General features: G+C 34.9%; 2 protein-coding genes across 13 annotated transcripts in view; one reads left to right on the top strand and one right to left on the bottom strand.

The window, feature by feature from the left end:
• NEXN (nexilin F-actin binding protein) overlaps nucleotides 1-19641 on the top strand; it is a 37125-nt gene extending 17484 nt beyond the window's left edge. For 4 of the 8 annotated variants that reach the window (XM_087960509.1, XM_087960513.1, XM_087960510.1 and 1 more), the window contains 10 exons: nucleotides 2583-2731; nucleotides 6479-6523; nucleotides 9560-9757; nucleotides 9942-10109; nucleotides 13108-13290; nucleotides 14383-14580; nucleotides 15056-15277; nucleotides 17438-17623; nucleotides 18060-18420; nucleotides 18512-19641. In XM_087960509.1, the coding sequence (XP_087816635.1) occupies nucleotides 2583-2731; nucleotides 6479-6523; nucleotides 9560-9757; nucleotides 9942-10109; nucleotides 13108-13290; nucleotides 14383-14580; nucleotides 15056-15277; nucleotides 17438-17623; nucleotides 18060-18420; nucleotides 18512-18525 (1724 nt within the window). In that variant the 3' untranslated portion in view covers nucleotides 18526-19641. The remainder of the gene's footprint in view (nucleotides 1-2582; nucleotides 2732-6478; nucleotides 6524-9559; nucleotides 9758-9941; nucleotides 10110-13107; nucleotides 13291-14382; nucleotides 14581-15055; nucleotides 15278-17437; nucleotides 17624-18059; nucleotides 18421-18511) is intronic. The other 4 variants (XM_087960511.1, XM_087960516.1, XM_087960512.1 and 1 more) reach the window with 3 other exon arrangements.
• A 102-nt stretch (nucleotides 19642-19743) lies between these two features.
• The window catches only part of FUBP1 (far upstream element binding protein 1), a 31641-nt gene continuing 29947 nt past the window's right edge, over nucleotides 19744-21437 (bottom strand). For all 5 annotated transcript variants that reach the window (XR_015748616.1, XM_087960507.1, XM_087960505.1 and 2 more), the window contains one exon: nucleotides 19744-21193. Coding sequence is in view for 4 of the 5 variants with exons in the window: in XM_087960507.1 (XP_087816633.1) it covers nucleotides 21156-21193 (38 nt within the window). In the remaining variant the exon portion in view is untranslated. The remainder of the gene's footprint in view (nucleotides 21194-21437) is intronic.

The following is a 21437-nucleotide window of genomic DNA, read 5'->3' on the forward strand; positions in this document are numbered from 1 at the left end:
AACAGCTACCATTCCTAGATGTACTAATCTACAAAAAAACAGATGGCACACTAGGACACACCATATACCAGAAGAAAACCCACACCAACCGCTACCTCAACGCCCAATCCCACCACCACCCAGCACAGATAAACTCCGTGGCTAAAACACTAATTACCAGAACCAAACGCCTGGCAGACAAGACACACATTAAGACTGAACTATGCACCCTGACTAAAGTACTGACAGCCAACGGCTTCCACAAAAGCAAAATCACCAGCTTGATCCACAAAAACACACTGAAACATAATAGAGACCCAGAAGATGAACAGACCTGTGGAACAGCTGTCCTGCCCTACATAAGAGGTACTACAGACAAAATTAGTAAGGTACTACACAGACATCACATCAGGACTGCCTTCAAAACAGACAGAAAAATAGCAGCCATCCTTAGCAACCCCAAAGATAAAATTGACCTGGAAAACCAAGGCATATACGAAGTCCCCTGTGCATCATGCCCGGCCACATACATTGGACAGACCAATAGAAGAATAAGCACCCGCCTGGATGAACACAAAAATGCAGTCAAAAATCTGGAACACACTTCCTCACTAGTCCAACACATGGAAGCCACAGGTCATAGCATCAACTTCAATGGCACCAAAACCCTGGCCACTATAGAAAACCCTAATCACAGAATCATCAGAGAAGCCATAGAGATTGAAAAAGACCAGAAAGCATGAACAGAAGAGATGATTCCACCAGGCTGTCAATCATTTGGAAGCCTGCACTCACAAAAAAAAAATCTCACACCACAAGCCAGGCAAACACCTGGGCACAAACAGATCCCCCTGATACCTCCAGCTCAAACACACCCCAACCAGGCACCCAGATGAAACCCAGCTTCCTAACTAATGATAGCCGTCCATTTACCCGAAGCCAAGCTGCACTAAAGGCCTCCATTAAAGCAACACAATGCTGCCAGCCAATCAAGATACAAAAAGAGCCAAAAAACAGACAGAAGATATTAGAGACACCAATCAAGCAGAACACAGCAAACTCCGAGACCAATAAACACAGACCAAGACTCCCAACCAATCAGGATGAAGAAAAACCATTCTGGCACAGCAATAGGCTGCCCCAAATTCAAATCTGAAACTACTGTAAAAGTCTGACTCACAGACGGACACAATACAGAAGCCTGATGATGGCAGATGAGATTCTGCTGAAACGTTGCTACAACTTTAAAAGAACTACAATGACGTGGGAAAATACCCGAACCAAGCCGAACACCATACATGTAAGTACCAGCAAAACTTAAGAAAAAATATATATATATATATATATATATATATATATATATATATATATATATACACACACACACACACATATACACACACATACACACACACACACACACACACACATATATATATATATATATATATATATATATATATATATATATATATATATATATATATATATATATAAAAAATGACGTGGGAAAATACCCACACAAAGCTGAATACCATATACATAGATACATATACATATATATAATATACTATTTTGGATGGATAGATAATATTATGACAAATTATCTTGATGCTGCCCCATTTTAGGATGAAAAGATAATGGTGGCTCAAGGTAATTCAGATGGCTTCCATGCCTAAAGCAGGATTAGAATTTAGTCCCTTAGCTTCTGTCTCAGTGCTTCAAACTAATCTACCAGTCTGGAGCCACCTTATTCTTGAGGGTGTTTTTTCAAGTGATTTGATTACCACAGCAGGCATAGAAGGTTGCAACTTCCCTGCTGACAAATATAAGATACAAGTAGTATAATTTGACAACTGCTGGTTTCCCCATTGTCCTTATAAGAAGCTGGCAGGGAAGGATGCAAATAGTGATCACATAATCTTGCAGCACTGCAACAGTCATAAATGCAAGCCAGTTGCCAAGCACTAGATCGCAATCATGTGACTACACAGGTGGTGTGATTGGTCATAAGTACCCTCATTTAGCACCATTGCAACTTCAAATGGTTGCTGAAGAAATAGTTGGTAAGCAAGGACTATTTGTACAATGTATTTTACTTCAGTTGAACTCTACTAGTTGTTTACATGTTTCAGAACTAATTTAAAGTGCTGATGTTTAAAATTACTCTCCACAAGCCGGCATCTATGTATCTGTAGAAACTCTATTACTTCATAGTTCTTAAATGCCTTTCAATAATAAAATTAGTTAAGGTAGCCTAAGCACACCTATTTTGCAAAATCTTGGCAGCGTTTTTACTCCAACCCATATTCACAATAGCCCAATCTTAATTGTGAGATTTGAGCTATAGAGTTTAGATAACTACTTCATTGTAGGAAAAATATACATAAAATGCTCCTAGATTTTATGTATTCATGTGTAATTTTTACTGTAGGCATTATAATTTCTTCTTTGAAATCTGGATTATTGCTTTATTGCTTCAAATGTCTTTTTGGGTAGTTCAGAAAATTAGAAAATATTAATATTTTATATTTCCTACATGAATCAGAAAATAGAGCTAGAGGTATATTGGAAGCATTTACTTTTGTTTTGTTTGCTCATAGGAACTGTCAAAGGAAAGTTTGCAGAAATGGAAAAGCAGAGGCAAGAAGAAGAAAAGAAAAGGATGGAAGAGGAGAGGCAGCGAAGAATTGAACAAGATACGAAAGAGAAAAGAAAAATTCAGAGGGAACTGGCCAAAAAAGCTCATGAGGTATGATTAATGATCTTGGTAAAATATGTTTCATATGTAAAAAATACCCATGCAAATTTGAATAAGGACAGTAGTATTCAATTGTAGTTTCAAAGGCAAAGCCTTCATGAATTTTTTTTTTAAATATTAGTGTTGCACTAATGTGTATGTGTGCGTAAATAAATATTTTTAACACTTAGTTATAATATGTGGTCTCTTTTCTTATCCATGTCTCGGAATCCAGGAAGCAAATATTAAAAAGTAACAATATTTTAAGTTGTTGGCAAATTACTTTTATTGATCTGATATTTCTGCAGTTTTTCTAGTTAATAGATGTGCTTTCTTTTTGCCAATAAAATGGCTCATTTCCAGAAGGGACTTAACTACTATGGAAATCCTTGCAGGAAGAAGGGAGTGGAATTAAATTTTATCCAGTTGCAACTGCAACTCCTGGTGCTGTATCCACGACCTGTTCAATATTTATTTTCATAGAGCACAGACTCTTCCATAAATTCTTCTCGCAGAATAGCCCTGTTGGTCAAATTTCACTCAGAAGTAGATTTTTTTTTTCTGAAGCAAAAAATAAAGTTAATCAAGCTGATCTTGAATTACTAATCACCTGTGGTTTCAGTAGTTTTCAGTATGAGGGTGGGAGTTTATTCTTTTGGCTTTTTCAGTGGCATCAGATTTTTTTATAGTATTTGTGAATTTATGTTATTAGAGTTATGCTTTTGCATGATATGTTGTGGGTAATGTTAAACTGGTAAATGTTTTTTTAAAGATCTTTATCCTGGGATCAGACTCCTAATGCTGTTATCTTCTCAACAGAATGCCAAATATGATAGATAAGTAGAAACATAAATCTGGTAATTGATAGTTACTAACTGTATGTCTCTTAACATAAGATACAGCACTTAATATTATTAGAGACAGAAAACGTCAATATTACTGAGCCAAATATCTAAAATTCAATGTTGGGAAAGCAAAATAAGTTTTCCTTGAATTGAAAATTACCAGTGAGCTACATAGGCTGGGTTTACATATTACTCTAAAGCATAATGTAATTTGAATTTTGCATTAGTGAATTATGTTGATTATACTGATAATGGCTTATTCAATAAATTATCGTTAAAACCATGAGAATGCAGACATTGAGAAAAATGAGGTAAGATGTTTCTCATTTTCTTTGAACAAAAAATAACCATGCTTTTTATTGGGATACAGATATTAAGAAGCAAAACATAATACCAGGGGTGGGATGCTACTGCCTGGCTCTATAGAACCGGTAGCTCTGAAGAGCAGCAGACACTGAACTGGTTCTGTGTCTGCTGCTGTTTGGCCCACCCGCCTGCCCGGGCTCTTACCTGACCTTTATTTCCAGCTTTTTCAACCTCAGCTGCTTTGTGCAGCACAGCTGAGGTTGAAAAAGCTGCTTTCCAAATGCTGCACACTTGCGCGCAGTGCTTTTCAGCTGTCCGGACAGCACAGCTCAAGTGTTTTGTACATCCACACAAAGCACAAAATGTTACAGCTAACCGGTAGTAACACTGGTTGAATCCCACCCCTGCATAATACTATAAATGAAACTTGTGTTCGGAGTATCTGTGCAAATTATTACTATTTTAAATTATAAAAAGTAACAACTTTCAATTTAAAGACTGTCCCAAGACTGAAGTTTTGTACTAAAATTCCTTTTTTAAAAATATGGAATAAAATATACCAAAATGATTATGTTGTAAACTAATGTTTATACTGAGAATGATTATTGTGTCTGGAATCATATGTGATGATTAGACATTAAATAGTACTAGATATTTTAGTATCCTTTATCAGGATAAAAACTCTGTCATATTGGTTCAGTAAGTTATGTTTAGATTACCTTTATAATATGTGCGTTGCATTTTTCTTCCAAACAAACAATTTGTTGAGTTATATAATTGTATAATTAAATGCTACTAAGAAGTCACAAAAATGTTCCAAGTATATGTAACTTAGCAAGTAACCCTTCATACCTTAGTTATTAGCATTAAGGATTCACATATACATAAAACGGGGAGGACAATGCATTAAATTTCAATCATTTGGAATTTTCATTTCATGATAGATAGTGTAACAAAGTTTCTGCCCTTGGAATGTACTTGTTTTATAGTATATTTTGTGTTCATTGCTGTAGAGTAGACCAAAACTAAAATTTAATAGTTTTTAATATTATTACTGTAGATATAAAGATGCTGTACATATAGTGATGCAAATCAACAGTTGTATACTTCAGTGGTAGTTTTATGAGAATAGCACATAGTTGTTGCTAATTAAAACCTAGGATAGTTCATTTGTAATAGAGAGATCATATGTTATTGTTTCACGTTGACAAAATTAAATGTCAACTAATGCTAAACTAATTAATAGAGAAGAGTAAATGAATATAAGAGTATCAAAAGGTAACTCTAAAATAATAATTCAGATTAAAATTAAAAAGGTCTAGAAAAATTATATTACAAATAAAAGTTCCAAAAAAATTGATCATTTAGCTTAAAAGTTTTTTTCCTCCTTTGCCAAAGTCAGAGAAGTAGTTCAAATTTGACAAAGTACATGTATCAACAGTCCACTGTCACAAATCAGTTAAAATCAGACAAAACGCTGTAGAATGACCATTCTCTTAGCCAGCCTTCATGTCCCCCTAAAGTATAATGCTTAATGGGTTCTAAATGTTGGTTATATAGCCAAGAATGTCATCAAGATTCATCTTTAATGCATAGCTCATAGTTGTTGCCATTGAAATCACATGCTAGTTTCTTTAGAGAAAGAATGCTATGTTCATTAGATTCAGACTTAACACAAAGATACTGAGAAGTTAGGATGAAGAACGGATGAAGAATACAAGAGAACAAGACCAATTTGTTTTACACATGGTTCACTTTAGATAATATGCAATATCCACCTGTATTTGAGCTGATACTTCATCATTGAAATTATTTGCTGGTGGAATTCAACAAAATGAAGAAAATAAGGGTTTTAGGTATTAATATCCAAAGGAAAAAAATTGTACTGAGAAAACACATTAATTGGGATATATATTGTAATTTGTATGAACAAAATACACCCCTAACCATGCATTCCTAGTCTACAAGGCATTTTCAGGTCACAGGGGCAGGAAAAAAAGGGATGCTATCCTTTGCAATAAAAATAACCCAGTTAAATTTATTGTTAAGTTTCTGCAGTATGTGGTTTTCAGAGTTCAGCGACGATTATGAAAATTCATCCTGGCCACCATTTCCAAACTCTGCACTACAGCATGTGGTGGGGGGGTGGGGGGGCACTGCAGCAAACTCACAAGGTACCCTGGTATACCAAGAATCACTAGAAGTGCCATGAATCAAGAAAGTTTGGGAATCTCTGCACCAGTGGCTTGCCAATCTTTTTCTTTTTGCTACTGACTATGATTTTAAAAATGGGCCCACAGTCCAAAGCTGGTAGACTCTGTTCAGCTTGATAGTTTACAAGCTGTTCTTTTTGTTTTATGGAAGTAGGATGAATGAAAATATTATCTTCTTGTTGAGTTTTCTCTGAAAATGTAAGTTGTGCACACATTGATACATAAACAAACATACATCATGTATATTTATTGAAAGCAGAAGTGCATTATATTAGCACTTTTCAGTATCACATTTTGAAAATTGCTTATTCAGGTTCAAGAATATCTTATGCTTTTTTAAAGGTGAAGGGAAAAGAACAAAAGTAACAATATTGTGTAAAATTCTTATTTAATAGATTGATGAACAGTTAAACAATTCGGGAACTGAATCGGCATCAGAGGTAATCAGACTTTTTTACAACACAAAATTCACCTATTTCTGAATCACTGTAATTACCATCATAATGAATCTGTTCAAAAGCACCCTGTGTCAAGTAAAATTTTGGGAAAGGCACACAAGATCACAACTGAAAACACAGTATGAACACAATGACTTTTGGCCTAATTTTGTTTCAGTTTTATAAAATGACCTTTGTGGTTCTCTTTTATTAGTTAGTGAATACTTGTATATTGTTTTATCAAATTTGTTTTCTGACTTATGTTATCTTCTTTGTATCTACTTTGATCAAATTTTGCAGTGTGGTTTAACTAAATGTGAGCAGCTTTTTGACACTAAGTTCCATATAGATTGTGTATTATGCGCAGTATACACATTTATTCATGTACATCTCATACTAAGCTTACTGTGGCTTGCTGAAAAGTCACATTTAGTTATGTTACATACACATTTAAATAGGCTGTAGTGGATTCATGTTCAAAATGTCTGATTCAATCAGTAAGCTAAAATTAAGCAAATATGACTTTAAGTGATCTCTCACTCATTTACTGTATATATCCACCATTTACTAACTGGGTTCACACTGAGTACTATAATGTGATTTGCTGGGTTTGGATATAGCAAGTTGTACAATGACAGCCACTCTGTAAATCAAAGTTTATGCGTCAGAATAATGTGTGAACCCAACCAATTCTAGCTACTTTAATAACCTAGAGCAAATGATGGCTAAGTATGATACAGCCACACAGCCATGAACCACTCTACCTTACAAACAGAATATTTATATCTAAATATAAGATGGATGAATGGCTGAACTGTGATCAGTAAAAAACAGCATTAGACTTAATGCATGTGCTAATGTGATACTACTATTAGTCATATTATAGGGGATTAGTGTTATCCTTGTTATTAGTTACAGTTATTCTTCTACTATCTTGATTGTAGCTTTAGCTGGCATATACACGCACAGTATCATTCTCATCTACCATGTATTACTGACAATTTACCAATTTAAATTATACAGCTATTAGTCATCTCTTAACAGCATGGATTCAGTGTCACATCCACTGTTGCATACATGCTTGATTACTTAGAGTAGCATAATTATGATACAATGTAACTTTAAAGCATGCACATTTTAAAAAAAAAATCACATGATTTTCAAGAGACAAAAGTCTAATCCACACAAGTTACAAGTTAACTACTTCTGTACATTTTTTTAACTGAAATTTTTAATATTTACAAATTGAGTTTCAATAATTCTTGAAATCCTTACGTTATAATTTGCCTTTAACAGAGTCTTTTAAAATGTAAATTCATCCAAGCAATTGCCTACTATTTTAATAATTAACATTTAGATTATTCAATACTTGAATGGGGGATTTTTTTGAGGGTATTTTGAACAACATGGTATAAATAACATGGATTATAAAACTAATGAAGCTTTCAAATTATTATTGAATTTTTAATACCCGATTGCAGGTGTTATAGTGTGATATAATTTGAAATATACATTGTACTTTAGTTTACATAATTACGGATCAAATTATTTATGGTTTCGGTATTTAAACATAGCTGTGTTGAACTGTTAAATATCCAAAAATGTAAATAATTTGATCTGTAATACTTTAAAGCAGAAATATTTATACAATATTTAGATTAAAAGAGTAATGTTTTAAGATAGCACGTTTCTGTAGCAGCAAATGGAACTTCCATATGTCAGTGTTCTCTACATTATAGATGAATGGGATATCCAACACAAGAGTTTTCCATGCCTTTTATTTATTAGGCATCAGTATGTATTTATGAAACAACATATTATGGCTTTGGTTTTGTTTACAGGGAACAGAGATCTTAGCAAGAACAGAGATGGCAAAAAGGAAGACTGAACTGATAACAATATTTTGCATAACGCATTAAATAGGGTTGTTGGATGATCTTTTCTCCTGAGCAATAATATTGTAATAGGAATTTTTGGTACAATAGAGCTCTGGCAATATATATATTCTGGTATACATATTTATACATATTCTGGTATAATTCTATATGCATTCCCTATAAATCAAGAAGTAACCTTACTAAATAATATCAAATTAATACGGCATTTCTATCGATTATTTTGTTTAAAAGCATATATTTAATCTTAAGCATGTTGATGGGCACTGGCTATTTTTTAAATTGAAGTGCATATTTCATACTTCAAATTTAGCTCTGCTTTTAATGCTTGTAACAGTACAGTTAAATCTGTTGTAAGATGGCTCAATCAAGTAATCTCAATGCTAAATTACATATTCAATTTTTTTCAGATTCTTTTTAAAGAGCTCAATGTTGAAAAAAGAGCATAGGAACTAGTATTTCATTTTAAATAAGAGTTTTCTTGTATACAACATAATCTTTAAGGCCTGAAGTAATTATGATTCCTATTTTCCAAATAAGCAAGGCATAAACTGATATGGAGACCTCACAGAGGACCCCACAGAGAATAATACAGTATATGGTATTTTAAATATTCAGTAGATACTACAGTAGTTGTGATGTAGTATTGCTAGTAGATTAATCTGAAGTTAATTTATTGGGTATCTTTTAATCAACTACTCTGCCTTTCAGCCCTTCATAAAAAAGTTTCTATCACGACCAAACTGTCATATAGATCACGTGTTTTCTCAAAAACAGATGAATTTTATTGATATTCCCTTCCACATAGGTGGTTTTGTTTTTGAAGCAGTTTTTAAGGGACACAAAGAGCTTTAGGGAGGAAGGGAAATTTCTATTGGATTGATATCCTTTCTGATATCCAATCCAACAGACTGGATTTTCTGAGTCCAATCATGAATAGTGCAAATTTCTACATGGGAAGAGCAGCTTCCTTTGATGTCTGGCTATCCAAAGGTTATCTATCAGTTACTGGAATTTCTATGCAGTCACCGACTTTGTTCATTCACTCTTTAAAAATTGAACATTGTACAGAAAGCAAATTATTCACAGGCATTAGCAACGACCCTATTCAAATGTTCATGGCAATCTTTGTTTTTAACAATAGGAAGGTGATGAGTCACTGCTAGTGACCGTAGTTCCTGTAAAAGCTAGCAAATCACCTGGAAGGATGAAAATAAGTTTTGAGGACCGAGAGAGAGAAAGAGAAGAACAAGAAAGAAGGAAGATTGAAGAAGAAAAGCGACTAAGATATGAGCAGGAAAAGGAAGCTCTAAAGGAAGTCAAATATTTTTCACCAGATGCGGTAAGCTAATTAGCATGTAAAACTGTTGCATGATCTCAAAAGCATATTTATTTAGAAATAGCCTTCCCTCTGTGAATGAAGGGAAAGTTTCTTCCAGGGAAGTAAGAGCATAACTATGGGGAAAATTGGTTTAGTCCGCATGTGTCAAAAGGGTGCAAATCTGAGAAATGAACCTTCTGCATAGGATGAAGAGGAAAGCTTTGATGAGGCTCTCTCTCCTGGTAAAGTTAAATTAACATTTGAAGAATTGGAAAGACAAAGACAAGAGAAAGAGAAAAAGCAAGCAGAAGAGGAGGCAAGGCTCCGTTTGGAAGAGGAAAAACGTGCCTATGAGGAAGCAAGGCAACAAATGGTAAACATGTTTTATTTATTTATTTATTTTTATTTATTTTTATTTGTCAATCGCTTACAAGATAATAGGTATAAGTATATACATAGTTATGAATACATGAAATGGGTACATATCAGAAAAATAAAAGAAACAATAGGACAGGGACGATAGGCACGTTGGTGCGCTTATGCACGCCCCCTACGGACCTCTTAGGAAAGGGGAGAGGTCAATAGTAGACAGTCTAAGGTTAAAGTTTTTGGGGTTTGGGGAAGAAATCACAGAGTCAGGTAGAGTATTCCAGACATTGACCACCCTGTTGCTGAAGTCGTATTTCCTGCAATCAAGATTGGTGCGGTTAACCTTGAGTTTGTATCTATTGTGTGCTCTTGTGTTGTTATGGTTGAAGCTGAAGTATTCATTGACAGGTAGGACATTGCAATGTATGATTTTATATACCATACTTAGATCGGACCGAAGGCGGCATAGTTCTAGGTTTTCTAGGTCTAGAATTTCAAGTCTGGTGGCATAAGGTATTCTACAATGAGTAGAAAAGTGGAGAACTCTTCTTGTGAAATATTTCTGGACTTTCTCAACTGTGCTAATATCAGATACATAATGTGGGTTCCAGACCGATGAGCTGTATTCGAGTATTGGTCTAGCAAATGTTTTGTATGCTCTAGTTCAGGGGTCCCCAACCGCCGGTCCGCGGACCGGTACCGGTCCGCGGAACAAGTCTTACCGGGCCGCTGGTTGCTGGGCGCCGCCATCTTTTTGGTAAAAAGTGCTTCCAGTGAGGTTTTCCGGTAGAAAGCTCACCGGAAGCACTTTTTCATCAAAAAGATGGCGGCGCCATGCTCGGTGAGCTTTTCCGGGTAGAAAGCCATTTCTACCGAAAAGCTCACCAGCGCTGGCGCCACCATCTTTTGACGAAAAGTGCTTCCGGTGACCTCACCGGAAGCACTTTTCGTAAAAGATGGCGGCGCCCAGTTGATGCCGGTACCGGGCCGCGGCGCCCAGCTGATGCCGGCCGGGCGCGGGCGTCAAAAGTTTGGGGATCACTGCTCTAGTTAGTAGTGTGATATTACCAGAGAAAAAGCTACATAGGATTAGGTTAACAACTCTTAATGCCTTTTTGGCTATGTAGTTACAGTGGGCTCCAGCACTTAGATCATTAGAGATGAGTACTCCAAGATCCTTGACAAAGTTTGGATCCTCAACAAGATCTTGACTATTCAGCTTGTATTTTGTATTTTGTTCAAACATACAAAGCCAGGAGATTTTTGTAACATGGGATATTGCAGGATGATTTTTATTAGCATGTAATGGAGGATTTATTCCATTTAAGAAAAGATCAAAGATTTACAGGGTCTTGAAGTTCCTTGTTTTCCCATTTTTCAAACATCTCCTCCTCCTATTTCACTCCTCCACAGCATATGGTGGGGGGGCAAAATCTTATTGAAGGGTACGTGGGTTTTTTTTTGTTTTTTTTGTTCCTGGTGGCTAGAGTATCTCTTACATAGAATTTTTACAGAGGACAATCCTGCTACTTGAAAATTTCTGCCATTCTCCATATGCATCTTGTATTCTCCTGAGCACAAGTATTCTGGGATCTGTATCTTTGGCTGGAATTCCTTTGGCTGGATCAAAATTTCCATAAGCAAAACACATTATTTTCTTGGTGGAAAAATCAAAATCCAACTTCTTTTTAATAGTGAGGTTTATAGGTGTAACTATCAAAATATTAGTAATCTGTAATTTGCTTAATACAGTTTAGCGGAATGCTATTCTTTAACTTTGGGGCAAAGTAAATATTATACTTTTTTCTTTAACACTGTATTTGTCATTATGATTCTGTTTAGTAACACACATTATTAAAGATCTCTATTGATACCAGACTTAATAAACTGGAATTGAACTGAATTTAGCCACCATTATTTTTAGAGTTAAGAAAAAAAGCTTGATTTCCTTATTGATAGGCCCGAGTTTGTGCAAGTTGGAAGGAAAGTTTCCAATTCCATCTCCTTAAGTATGGATTCCCCACAGGGTTGTATCCTGAGTCCGTTATTGTTCACTTTGATGGTCCCATGTCTGCTGTGCCACGTCTGCTACGAATCATATTGTGAACTATGTAGATGACACGGCAGTTGTGGGTCTTATCTGGGATGACAATGAAGTCTCTTATGAGGAGAAGATGAAAGCTTTGGTGGATTGGCGCAATAAAAATAACCTGGTTTTGAATGTTAATAAAAACAAAGGAGATCATTGTTGATTTCAGAAAGAGCTGGTATAGTCGTACTCCACTTTGTATTAAGGCTGCAGCTGTGGAGGTGGTCAATAGCATTAAGTATCTGGGGGTGCAGATAACGAACAATCTAACTTGGTCTCTTCATACATTATCTTTAGTGAAGCGTTTGCATTTTCTGCGTCGGATGACGAGAACAAATCTTTCTCCTTCTGTCCTGGTCACTTTTTACAAAGGCACTATTGAGAGCGTTTTAAGAAACTACATCGTTTGATTTGGTGGCAGCAGTGCCTCAGATAGAAAGTCCATACAGAGAGTGGTAAGGACAGCTGAGAAGATTATAGGAAGCTCACTTCCCATTATTCAGGATACTGCTTATAAGCAGTACGTGCTTAGAGCTCAAAGCATTGTAGAAATCCCACACATTCACTTTACGGTCTGTTTCTGTTGGTCCCCACTGGGAGGAGGTTTCAATGTATCTATAGCAGGACTACTAGATTTTGTAACAGCTTTGTTCCTTGTTATACATTCAAACTAGACTGTGATGTTTTTCTGCGTCATATACGTGTGTATATGCATAAGGGTTATCTTTTGAGAGCTGAATGCAACAAAATTTCATTTTAATGTATGCTGATTAGGTACATTTAAAGTGACAATAAAGTTTTTATTCTATTATATTCTACACTTACCACATCAAGTAATTAGGCATTTTGTAAATTAATGGCATATTTGAACATTCTTTCGAAAGCTTCTTTAAAATATCTTCTTTCCCCAAAGAGAAATGAAGAAAATGAAGAAGCTGAAAATTCTGTCAAGGAGTTCCGTCCTGGAAAGCTGAGACTAACATTTGAGGAAATAGAAAAACAAAGGCAAGAGGAGGAAAAAAGAAGAACAGAAGAGGAGGCCCGGAGGCGTATAGAAGAGGAGAAAAAAGCATTTGCTGAGGCGAGAAAAAGCATGGTAGGTATCTGCTTAGCTATTCCAGCTTGCTTCAGTTGTTCATTTTTGCTAGATTTTTATCAACCATTAGTGTTATTACAGAAATGATTTAACATCAACTTGTAACACTGAAAAAAACAAAACAACCCCCTCCAAACAAATCCTAAACTTAAGCCGTCAGAGCTAGACTTCTCTGTGAATCATCCTGTGGAGTTTTCCATGGGGAGAGGGTTAAATAATTTTTACTGGTGTCTCTTTCACATACATCCCTCTCCACACATAGTTTTCTTGTGGTTTTCAGTATTCTCAAATCTTTTCGGATAGGGGTGTCAAACTCACGTCGTCAAGGCGGTGTGACTTGACGTATAAGCCGTTGTGGACATGGCCAGCATGTGATGCATCTGGCCCATGGGCCGGGAGTTTGACAGCCGTGTTTTAGGGAAACCCATAGTCATAATAACTAGTACCAATTGATGTTTATTTCCATCTGCTGAAGCATCAAGACTGGCCAGACTAAAATAAAACCAAACACAAAAAATCAATTTAATTGAAATGCTCTCATACTATAGATTTACTTATTAAGGTATTTCTAGGTCATCATTTGAGTTAGAAAGATTCTCAAGGTCATATAGTTTTTTTAAAAAAACATAATATAATAAAATAAATAGAAAGTTAATTTAGAAAACCGGAAAAGCAAATTATAACTTAAAAAATTAGTGCCAATTTTTAAATCTCAGTTCAGACTTGAGGAAATAATGTTTTTGTTTATAGTTTGAATGAAGTAGATCATGTAAATGTCTTTACACTGATATTTATAAAGTTTATTTACCGCCCATCTTGTATCCAATGACTCCTGGTGGCTTATTTCAGGTTATGATTATCCAAACTCTCAAAATCTGACCAAAACATTAATATATTATTATTATTATTATTATTATTATTATTATTATTATTATTATTATTATTATTATTATTATTATTATTATTATTATTATTATTATTATTATTATTATTATTTTAATAAAGGTAAATATTTTAGTCCATATAATTATGTAATCTGTAATTTTAATGTTTATACTGAACCATTGTTAATGAACAAATTATTTTTAATAGGGGCCAGATGATGAACTTTCACTAATGTCAAAAACTGCATCTCAAGAATCTCTGACACCTGGAAAACTGGAAATTAATTTTGAAGAATTACTGAGACAAAAAATGGAAGAAGAAAAAAGACGCACAGAAGAAGAACGCCGACAAAAACTGGAACAAGAGAAGCAAGAATATGAACTGCTCAGACAAGAAATGGGACAGGTCTGTTTTAGGTTGCAAGATATTTACCTCAATAGCAGACTTGGCTAACACATTTTTAATTTATAAAATAGGTAACTTCTATGGTTAAATTTTAATTAAGGAATACTTAATTAAAAGTCGGTAAAAATTAAGGAATGTTATCCGAGCTTGATTTTTTGCTTGCAGATATTTCATTACTCGATTAGGTAACATTATCAGTGCTATTGAGTCTGGGGTTTGCTCCCTGTAGTGCCTTGCCAGTATGAATGGGGATGTATTTTTATTAGTTCCTTGATTAGGATAGTGTTTTCTATCCCTGCTTATCTGGATATAGGCCTCTGGAGATGTTTTCTGGTGTTATTTCTTCCTCAGCTTTTTTATTGTTTCTTTTGAACGGTGCATAAATGTGGTTTATCTCTATGTCTGCTATTTTTAATTGGATTTTGTTCAGGTATTCTTTGTTCAACTAATAATTTCGAACATTTTATTCTAATAGGAGGAGGAGGAATGTGAAACCTTTGAGCTAAGCAGGGAATATGAGGAACTGATAAAGTTAAAAAGAAGTGGTTCAATTCAACCAAAGAACCTAAAGAAAAAATTTGAAAAAATTGGACAATTATCTGAGGAAGAAACACAAAAAAAAATTGAAGAAGAGAGAGCAAGGAGGAGAGCTATAGACGAAGAAATAAAAGAAAGAGAAGCAGAGAAATTTCAAGAGGTATGCTATTTTTTTAGTATATAGAGAAATAATTTGTGCCATCATTTAAGCAGTTGTGACTATCTGGATACTGGAGGCTTCCCAATATAATTTTAAGACCTTTTAATGTTTGATCATTATCATGTGTCAGCTTAGGAGAAAACAGGTGTGGCTATAAAAAATATGAGCATTCAAAGGAAAATTATAGCAACGTTTTCAAGAAAACAGGATTCTGGATCTGCATGCAATCTCTGATAATCTTATACATCTGGTTTATTTATTATCCCTCCTTTATTGTTTTTAATAAATAAGTCAATGAATATACCCAATGCTTCTCCCTCTCAATTTCCCCCCACAAACCTGTGAAGTGAGTTGGGCTGAGGAAATGTGACCCAAAATCACACAGCTGGTTTTTATTCCTTAGACAGGACTAGAACCTAGTTTTCTTTTTTTTAGCTTGGAGTCTTAATCACTAGATCAAACTGGCTCTCAACTTAATCCTGTTTTATTTATTAAATACTCCCATCTTACCAGTTAAGTGAAAGGTGCAATGCCAATTTATTTTCTATATCGGGGTCACCAACCTTTTGGAACTCTGGGACCACCAAACTCATAATTTTAAATCCCGCAGACCAGACTCTGGGAAAATCCCAAAAAAAAAGTCTGCAGGAAAATTCCCCACCCCATTTTCCTACTGATCATTATTTTTGGGGGATCGCAGGACACTGTCTCCAGCTCCATTCTCAGGGGGAGAGAGACTTTTGGCTTCATGCAAGGAAAGCAGCAGAAGCCTTTCTTTCTCTCCCCTAAACTCCGCCAGAAATGAGTCTTTGTGAGACTTGTCGTGCTGGCACAGCTTCTTGGAGCAGGATGCCTTGCAGGATCCCAAAGACTCATTTTTGGTGGAGTTTGGGGGAGAGAAAGACTTTTGCTGCTTTCCTTGTGTGCTGCCAAAAGCAGAAGAAGCGGAAAGCAGCAGCCTGGTGGCCAGGTGAGGCGCGTGGGGCAAGTTCCCCCCCACCGCCCTTTCCCCCCTCCCGTGGGCAATGTGGGTGGCACAGCCTTGTGTTCCTGCGCAGCCTGGATTAATTGCTTTACAGGGTGCTTTGGGGGTGACATTTCTCTGCAGACCACCAGTGGTTCCCGGCCCACTGGTTGGCGACCACTGCTCTATATTGTAACTGGTAAGTTACCTACAATATAGAAAATACAAATTCAAATCTACAAATAGTAACATAAATGCCTGTGGGTGAAAAAAACACCATATAGTAGATAGGAAGGATTGCATATTTAATAAATACAGTTTAATGAATACAACAATCTTGATACTCATCATTATTTGGTTCTGGGAGCCACGATGAATACCAATAACAATGAGTACCAAACCATTTTTTCCCATAAAAATAATGTAATAATGTAATGTAATGAATCACAAGGCAGCTGACACCTGCTAGCTGTTCTAGCTTGTGCGTTAAGTACCAAATGATGAATACTGGGACAAAATTTTTGCATCAAAATGTATTGAGTACCAAATTTGATGAGTTTCAAAGCAATTGAGTAGCAAGATACCACTGTAAATTTATTGTAGAAATTTTCAAGATGAAATTAATCGTGTGAAATATATATACGAGAAAAAAATGATTGAGCCAGTCATAGTGAACTTTATGAAATTAGAACCTTTTAATGTTTAAGATGACTAGTGTGTATTTGAACTCTGAAAATTAGTTATTTCCAAAATATGAATTGTGTAGGCTTAAGAGAAAGATTGTACTGTTTACAAATCTGCAGTTCATTTTTTCAAGATGGTCGACTGTTCAATCCAAATTCCTGAAAACTTTTTTCTGTTCCTTGAATTCTTCAATAATAACCTTTTCAGCTATAGAATGAACCAGTGTTAATGTCTATAGGGCCATTTATTTTGTGTGAGATTTTGCACACTATGTACACCCAAATGCATGTAGTTTCCACCTTTCTGCTCTGTACTTGTTTAATGAGGGACTGAGTTTATCTAAACCATTGACTCTTCCAAAAGCTTTATTTGCTGAAACTAATGAATGCTTTTTTGTTCAGTTTTGACAGATTCAATAATATGTATATTCTTTTGATACAAAATTCCTGATTGTTGTTGGGTTTTGAAGATTGAAGGTAGTTTCTTCCAAACAAGTTTACTTTGTTTTGCAGGACGAAGAAGTTGATGTGAAGCCTGCTGCAAAATGTGAAGCTCCATTCACACACAAAGTTGACATGAAAGCTCGATTTGAACAAATGGCAAAAGCAAGAGAAGAGGAAGAACAGAGGAGAATTGAAGAACAAAAGCTGCTACGTATGCAATTTGAACAGAAAGAAATAGATGCAGCATTACAAAAGGTATTAGCATCTACTGGATCTCCATAATATACAAGTTTTTTTTACTGTAAGCTAATAGAATCCTTATTTGCAGTGGCTGTGTACATATGGACAAATATTTTATTGCATATTTATTTTGCTTTTGACATCTTTCTGTAGTGGCCACATTAGAGCATTCACTGACCAAACCTCACTTGCCTTGAATAAATTACATTCACATGTGAAAAAAGCAACCTAATGAAACTGCTGTTCTGCTATGCTATAATCCACTGTTTTAATTCTTGTTCTTAAAAAGATGCTCAGGCATATTTTATTCTCACTAGCCTGGAAGATAACTGCCTGTTTGTGTCAGTGTTAGGTAGATATAACCCAAGCCTTTTAAAATCCAATTATCAATATTAGTTTCTGTTTCTTCACAACTTGTGTTAAAATATTCACAATGTCTGTTTAAATGCAGAAAAGAGAGGACGATGAAGATGAGGAAGGGAGTATTGTTAATGGCTCAGTGTATGAAGATGAAGAACAGCAAGCCCGTTCTGGTGCTCCATGGTTCAAAAAGCCTCTTAAAAATGTATCTGTTGTGGACAGTGAACCAGTACGGTTTACTGTTAAAATAACTGGTGAACCCAAGCCAGAAGTTACATGGTGGTTTGAAGGGGAAATGTTGCAAGACTGTGAGGATTACCAATACATTGAAAGAGGAGAAACATACTGCCTTTACTTACCAGAGACCTTCCCGGAAGATGAAGGAGAATATATGTGTAAAGCGGTAAACAGTAGAGGAACCGCTGCTAGCACCTGTATTCTCACTATTGAAAGTAAGAGATAGCATTTCACAGGTTATCAAGTCTTCAGTTCTTGTTCTCTGTTGATTCTCTTAACTCCTCTTTCTTCTCTTCTCTCCCTTAGCTGATGACTATTAAATATCCTACCATTTCTGGAGCCTTCCTTCCCTTCATTCACTACATCTATCTTTTTCTCCTGTGGTGGGGCCAAGAAGTTGTCTATCATTCCTCAAGTAGAATACTTTTCAGACTGAAATTCAGGCAATAAAAGTTTGGTTCATTTAACATATAGCAGTGCAATCTACAAATGGTGGCTGCTTATTTATGCCATTGTACTGGTCCATTGATGATGTTCCACAAGGCAAATCAAACTGCATGAAACGGTTTGCTATTGTTCTAAAACCTTTCATTATGACAACATAAAATATGTGATCAACCAAAGCACTCTTGAATGCACTAAATAGGAAGAAGAATTGACCAGAAAATCTCAATTATATTGTTTGCAACTTTAATTTTATGTCAAAACAGCATGGCAAGTTTGTAATTTTTAATCTTTTAGCCAAGACCAATTTATCTATACAAATGTTTCAATCAGGGCAACTTTGAGGACAAAAAAGTATGTCCTTTGTTACACTATTAGCTAAAAGGTAATGTACTGTTTAAGTTACACTTTGCTTAACATTTTTATTTCAAAATGTATGAACAAAATAAAACCAAGACTATTAACGGCCTGAAATCAAATTTGTACTATTAAATTATGCATTCAGCTATAAATTAAGTTCTTTAAAATCAAGTATTTGCTTTTTATATGGTATTAAGATGGTAGATTTCAGCTCAGTATTCCAGACAAGATGCTGGGCAAATCTGCATCATATTCAATTTGTTAGCGCAATACCGGATAGCTTTTCAATTTGCATCTCATTTATATAGAACTTAATGAATCATCTCACTACTATTTCCAAATTAAATAACATATATTATTAGTATAGTTATATATCTGGAACATATTAATAATGATTTTTTTTTGGGGGGGGGGGGTGCTAAATGAAAAGTAGTTAACTAAATTCCATCACATATTAAAATATGCACTGGAACTTCACATGCATTTGCAAATCTTCCAGTTGGTTTGGGCTTGTATTTTAGTTGTCAGAGCAAGTCAGAATAATTTTTATGCAGGCGATTTTTTCTTAAGTATGTACCAAATTACTTATTCTGTATTTAATGGAAGGATAATAAATATGTTCTGTTCCTAAAGTTGAATGTTTTCTTCTTTATCACTCATCTTTTATAGGTTTTTGGATGTACAAATATTTTTTAAAATAATCAATTCAAAAATTAAATAATGCAAAGGACAAATTTTCATCCATTAGTTTACATTTATTGAGAATTCATACAAAACAGTACAATTCATGTATTTGCATGAGTACATACATTGTCAATAGGCAAGCTCAACACAACATATTGGAAAGCATTGGATTTACCTCACGTCCAAGCTGCATCTGCCTAAGATACTTCCCATCACAGTAGCCTTTAAAAGACAGTCTTCTTTTTTAACACGGGTAGTTTCTGCAGAGAACACTATTCTCAGGACGAAAATGCCTTTCATGCATATTAAGATAAAGTTGCATAAATGTAAGAGTTTGATAGGGTACTACAAATAGAAAAATGGATCTATTGTACATATTCTGTAGGACCCAATGTTTTACTTTATAAAAATCCTAATACAAAGAAAAATGTAAAATTCTACCCTCAAACTTATGAAATGTATCCCAATTGACAATATTTTTAGAAGAAAGGATTAGTGAATGATACAGCCTACCTATCAAGATCACTGAGGTGTAATTTACAAAACTCTAGTTAGAGATTGCTTTTTAACTAGCAAATATCCTATACAGAACACATACCAACAGATAAATCTAAAGACATTAGCTGAAATTAAGATATTCCTCTGTTTTAAAACATTCATTACTTTCATTTAATCCTGGGATTCAATTAGAATTTAGAATTTTTTTTTCCTGCTATAACACACAAACTGCACAAGGAAAAAACTATCTATGCATTCAGCTCAAAGGTTCATATTGAGAGTAGAACACTTCAATCCAACCTTATCTTTCTGAAAGAAATCAGACAAACCAAAAATAAAAGCTATAGTACAAGAGATGCCTATAGGTCCACCGAAACAAAAAATATTAACACAGATCTTCACCTCCTACATCAACAACTTTTTTTCCTGTTACATCTCCTGACTTTGACTTAAATTTCAATTTATGCTGTTTGTTAAAAATGAATAGGAAAAAACAAGTTTTCTTTTATAATGCTGAAACAAAATTCAACCAAGATGAAGCTCTTCAGCATGTAGCTAGCTTTCATATAAAAATTTATCTGACATATCAAAGTATATCCCCCCCAAAATAAAATAAAGTGGCTTGAGGGAATTCAAGTACAACTACTGATTTAGTTGTAAACGCAAGACATATCCGTGCTTGACTATTTAGCAAAGTGTAAACTGATAAATAATTTTTATAATCACACAACAAGTTATGGAACATTTATGGTCAAGCAAATAGCACTTAAAAGAATGAGAAGCGATAAAAACAGGCAAATTATACCCTACACCATTAAGTATGGGATACATTTAAAATCGGTATTGTTTTTGCCAATTTTACCTTCTACATGGAGCCCTTCTATGGTCCATGCTCATCGGCTCACCAGGGCCATACACTCAAAGGAATCCTCTTTATTGGAAGTAACTATCTCAGGACCTGATTTTATGAGCTATGATTTGGTGCTTGCAGCATCTTCAGCACTGTGTGTGAAAATGAAGGCAGGGTTTTTGAATATTTTCCTTTCATGCACAGAAAAGCAGGACTTTCGATAAAATCAAAACATTTTATTAAGTGACAAACAAAAACTGATGGTACTGCCTTAAAATTGTCTATTTAAACTGAAAATTAAGCTACCTAGGTAAGTCATATACAAAACATTTTAAAACTAGCAAAAATATACAGCAATTCAGCTGAAATAGCAAAGTAGGAAGGAAATTCCTATAA

This window comes from Notechis scutatus, chromosome 3 (genome assembly GCF_049901735.1).
Source record: "Notechis scutatus isolate UNSWTSFEM ecotype Mainland chromosome 3, rNotScu1.2, whole genome shotgun sequence".
In the NCBI taxonomy this organism is placed as follows: domain Eukaryota; kingdom Metazoa; phylum Chordata; class Lepidosauria; order Squamata; family Elapidae; genus Notechis; species Notechis scutatus.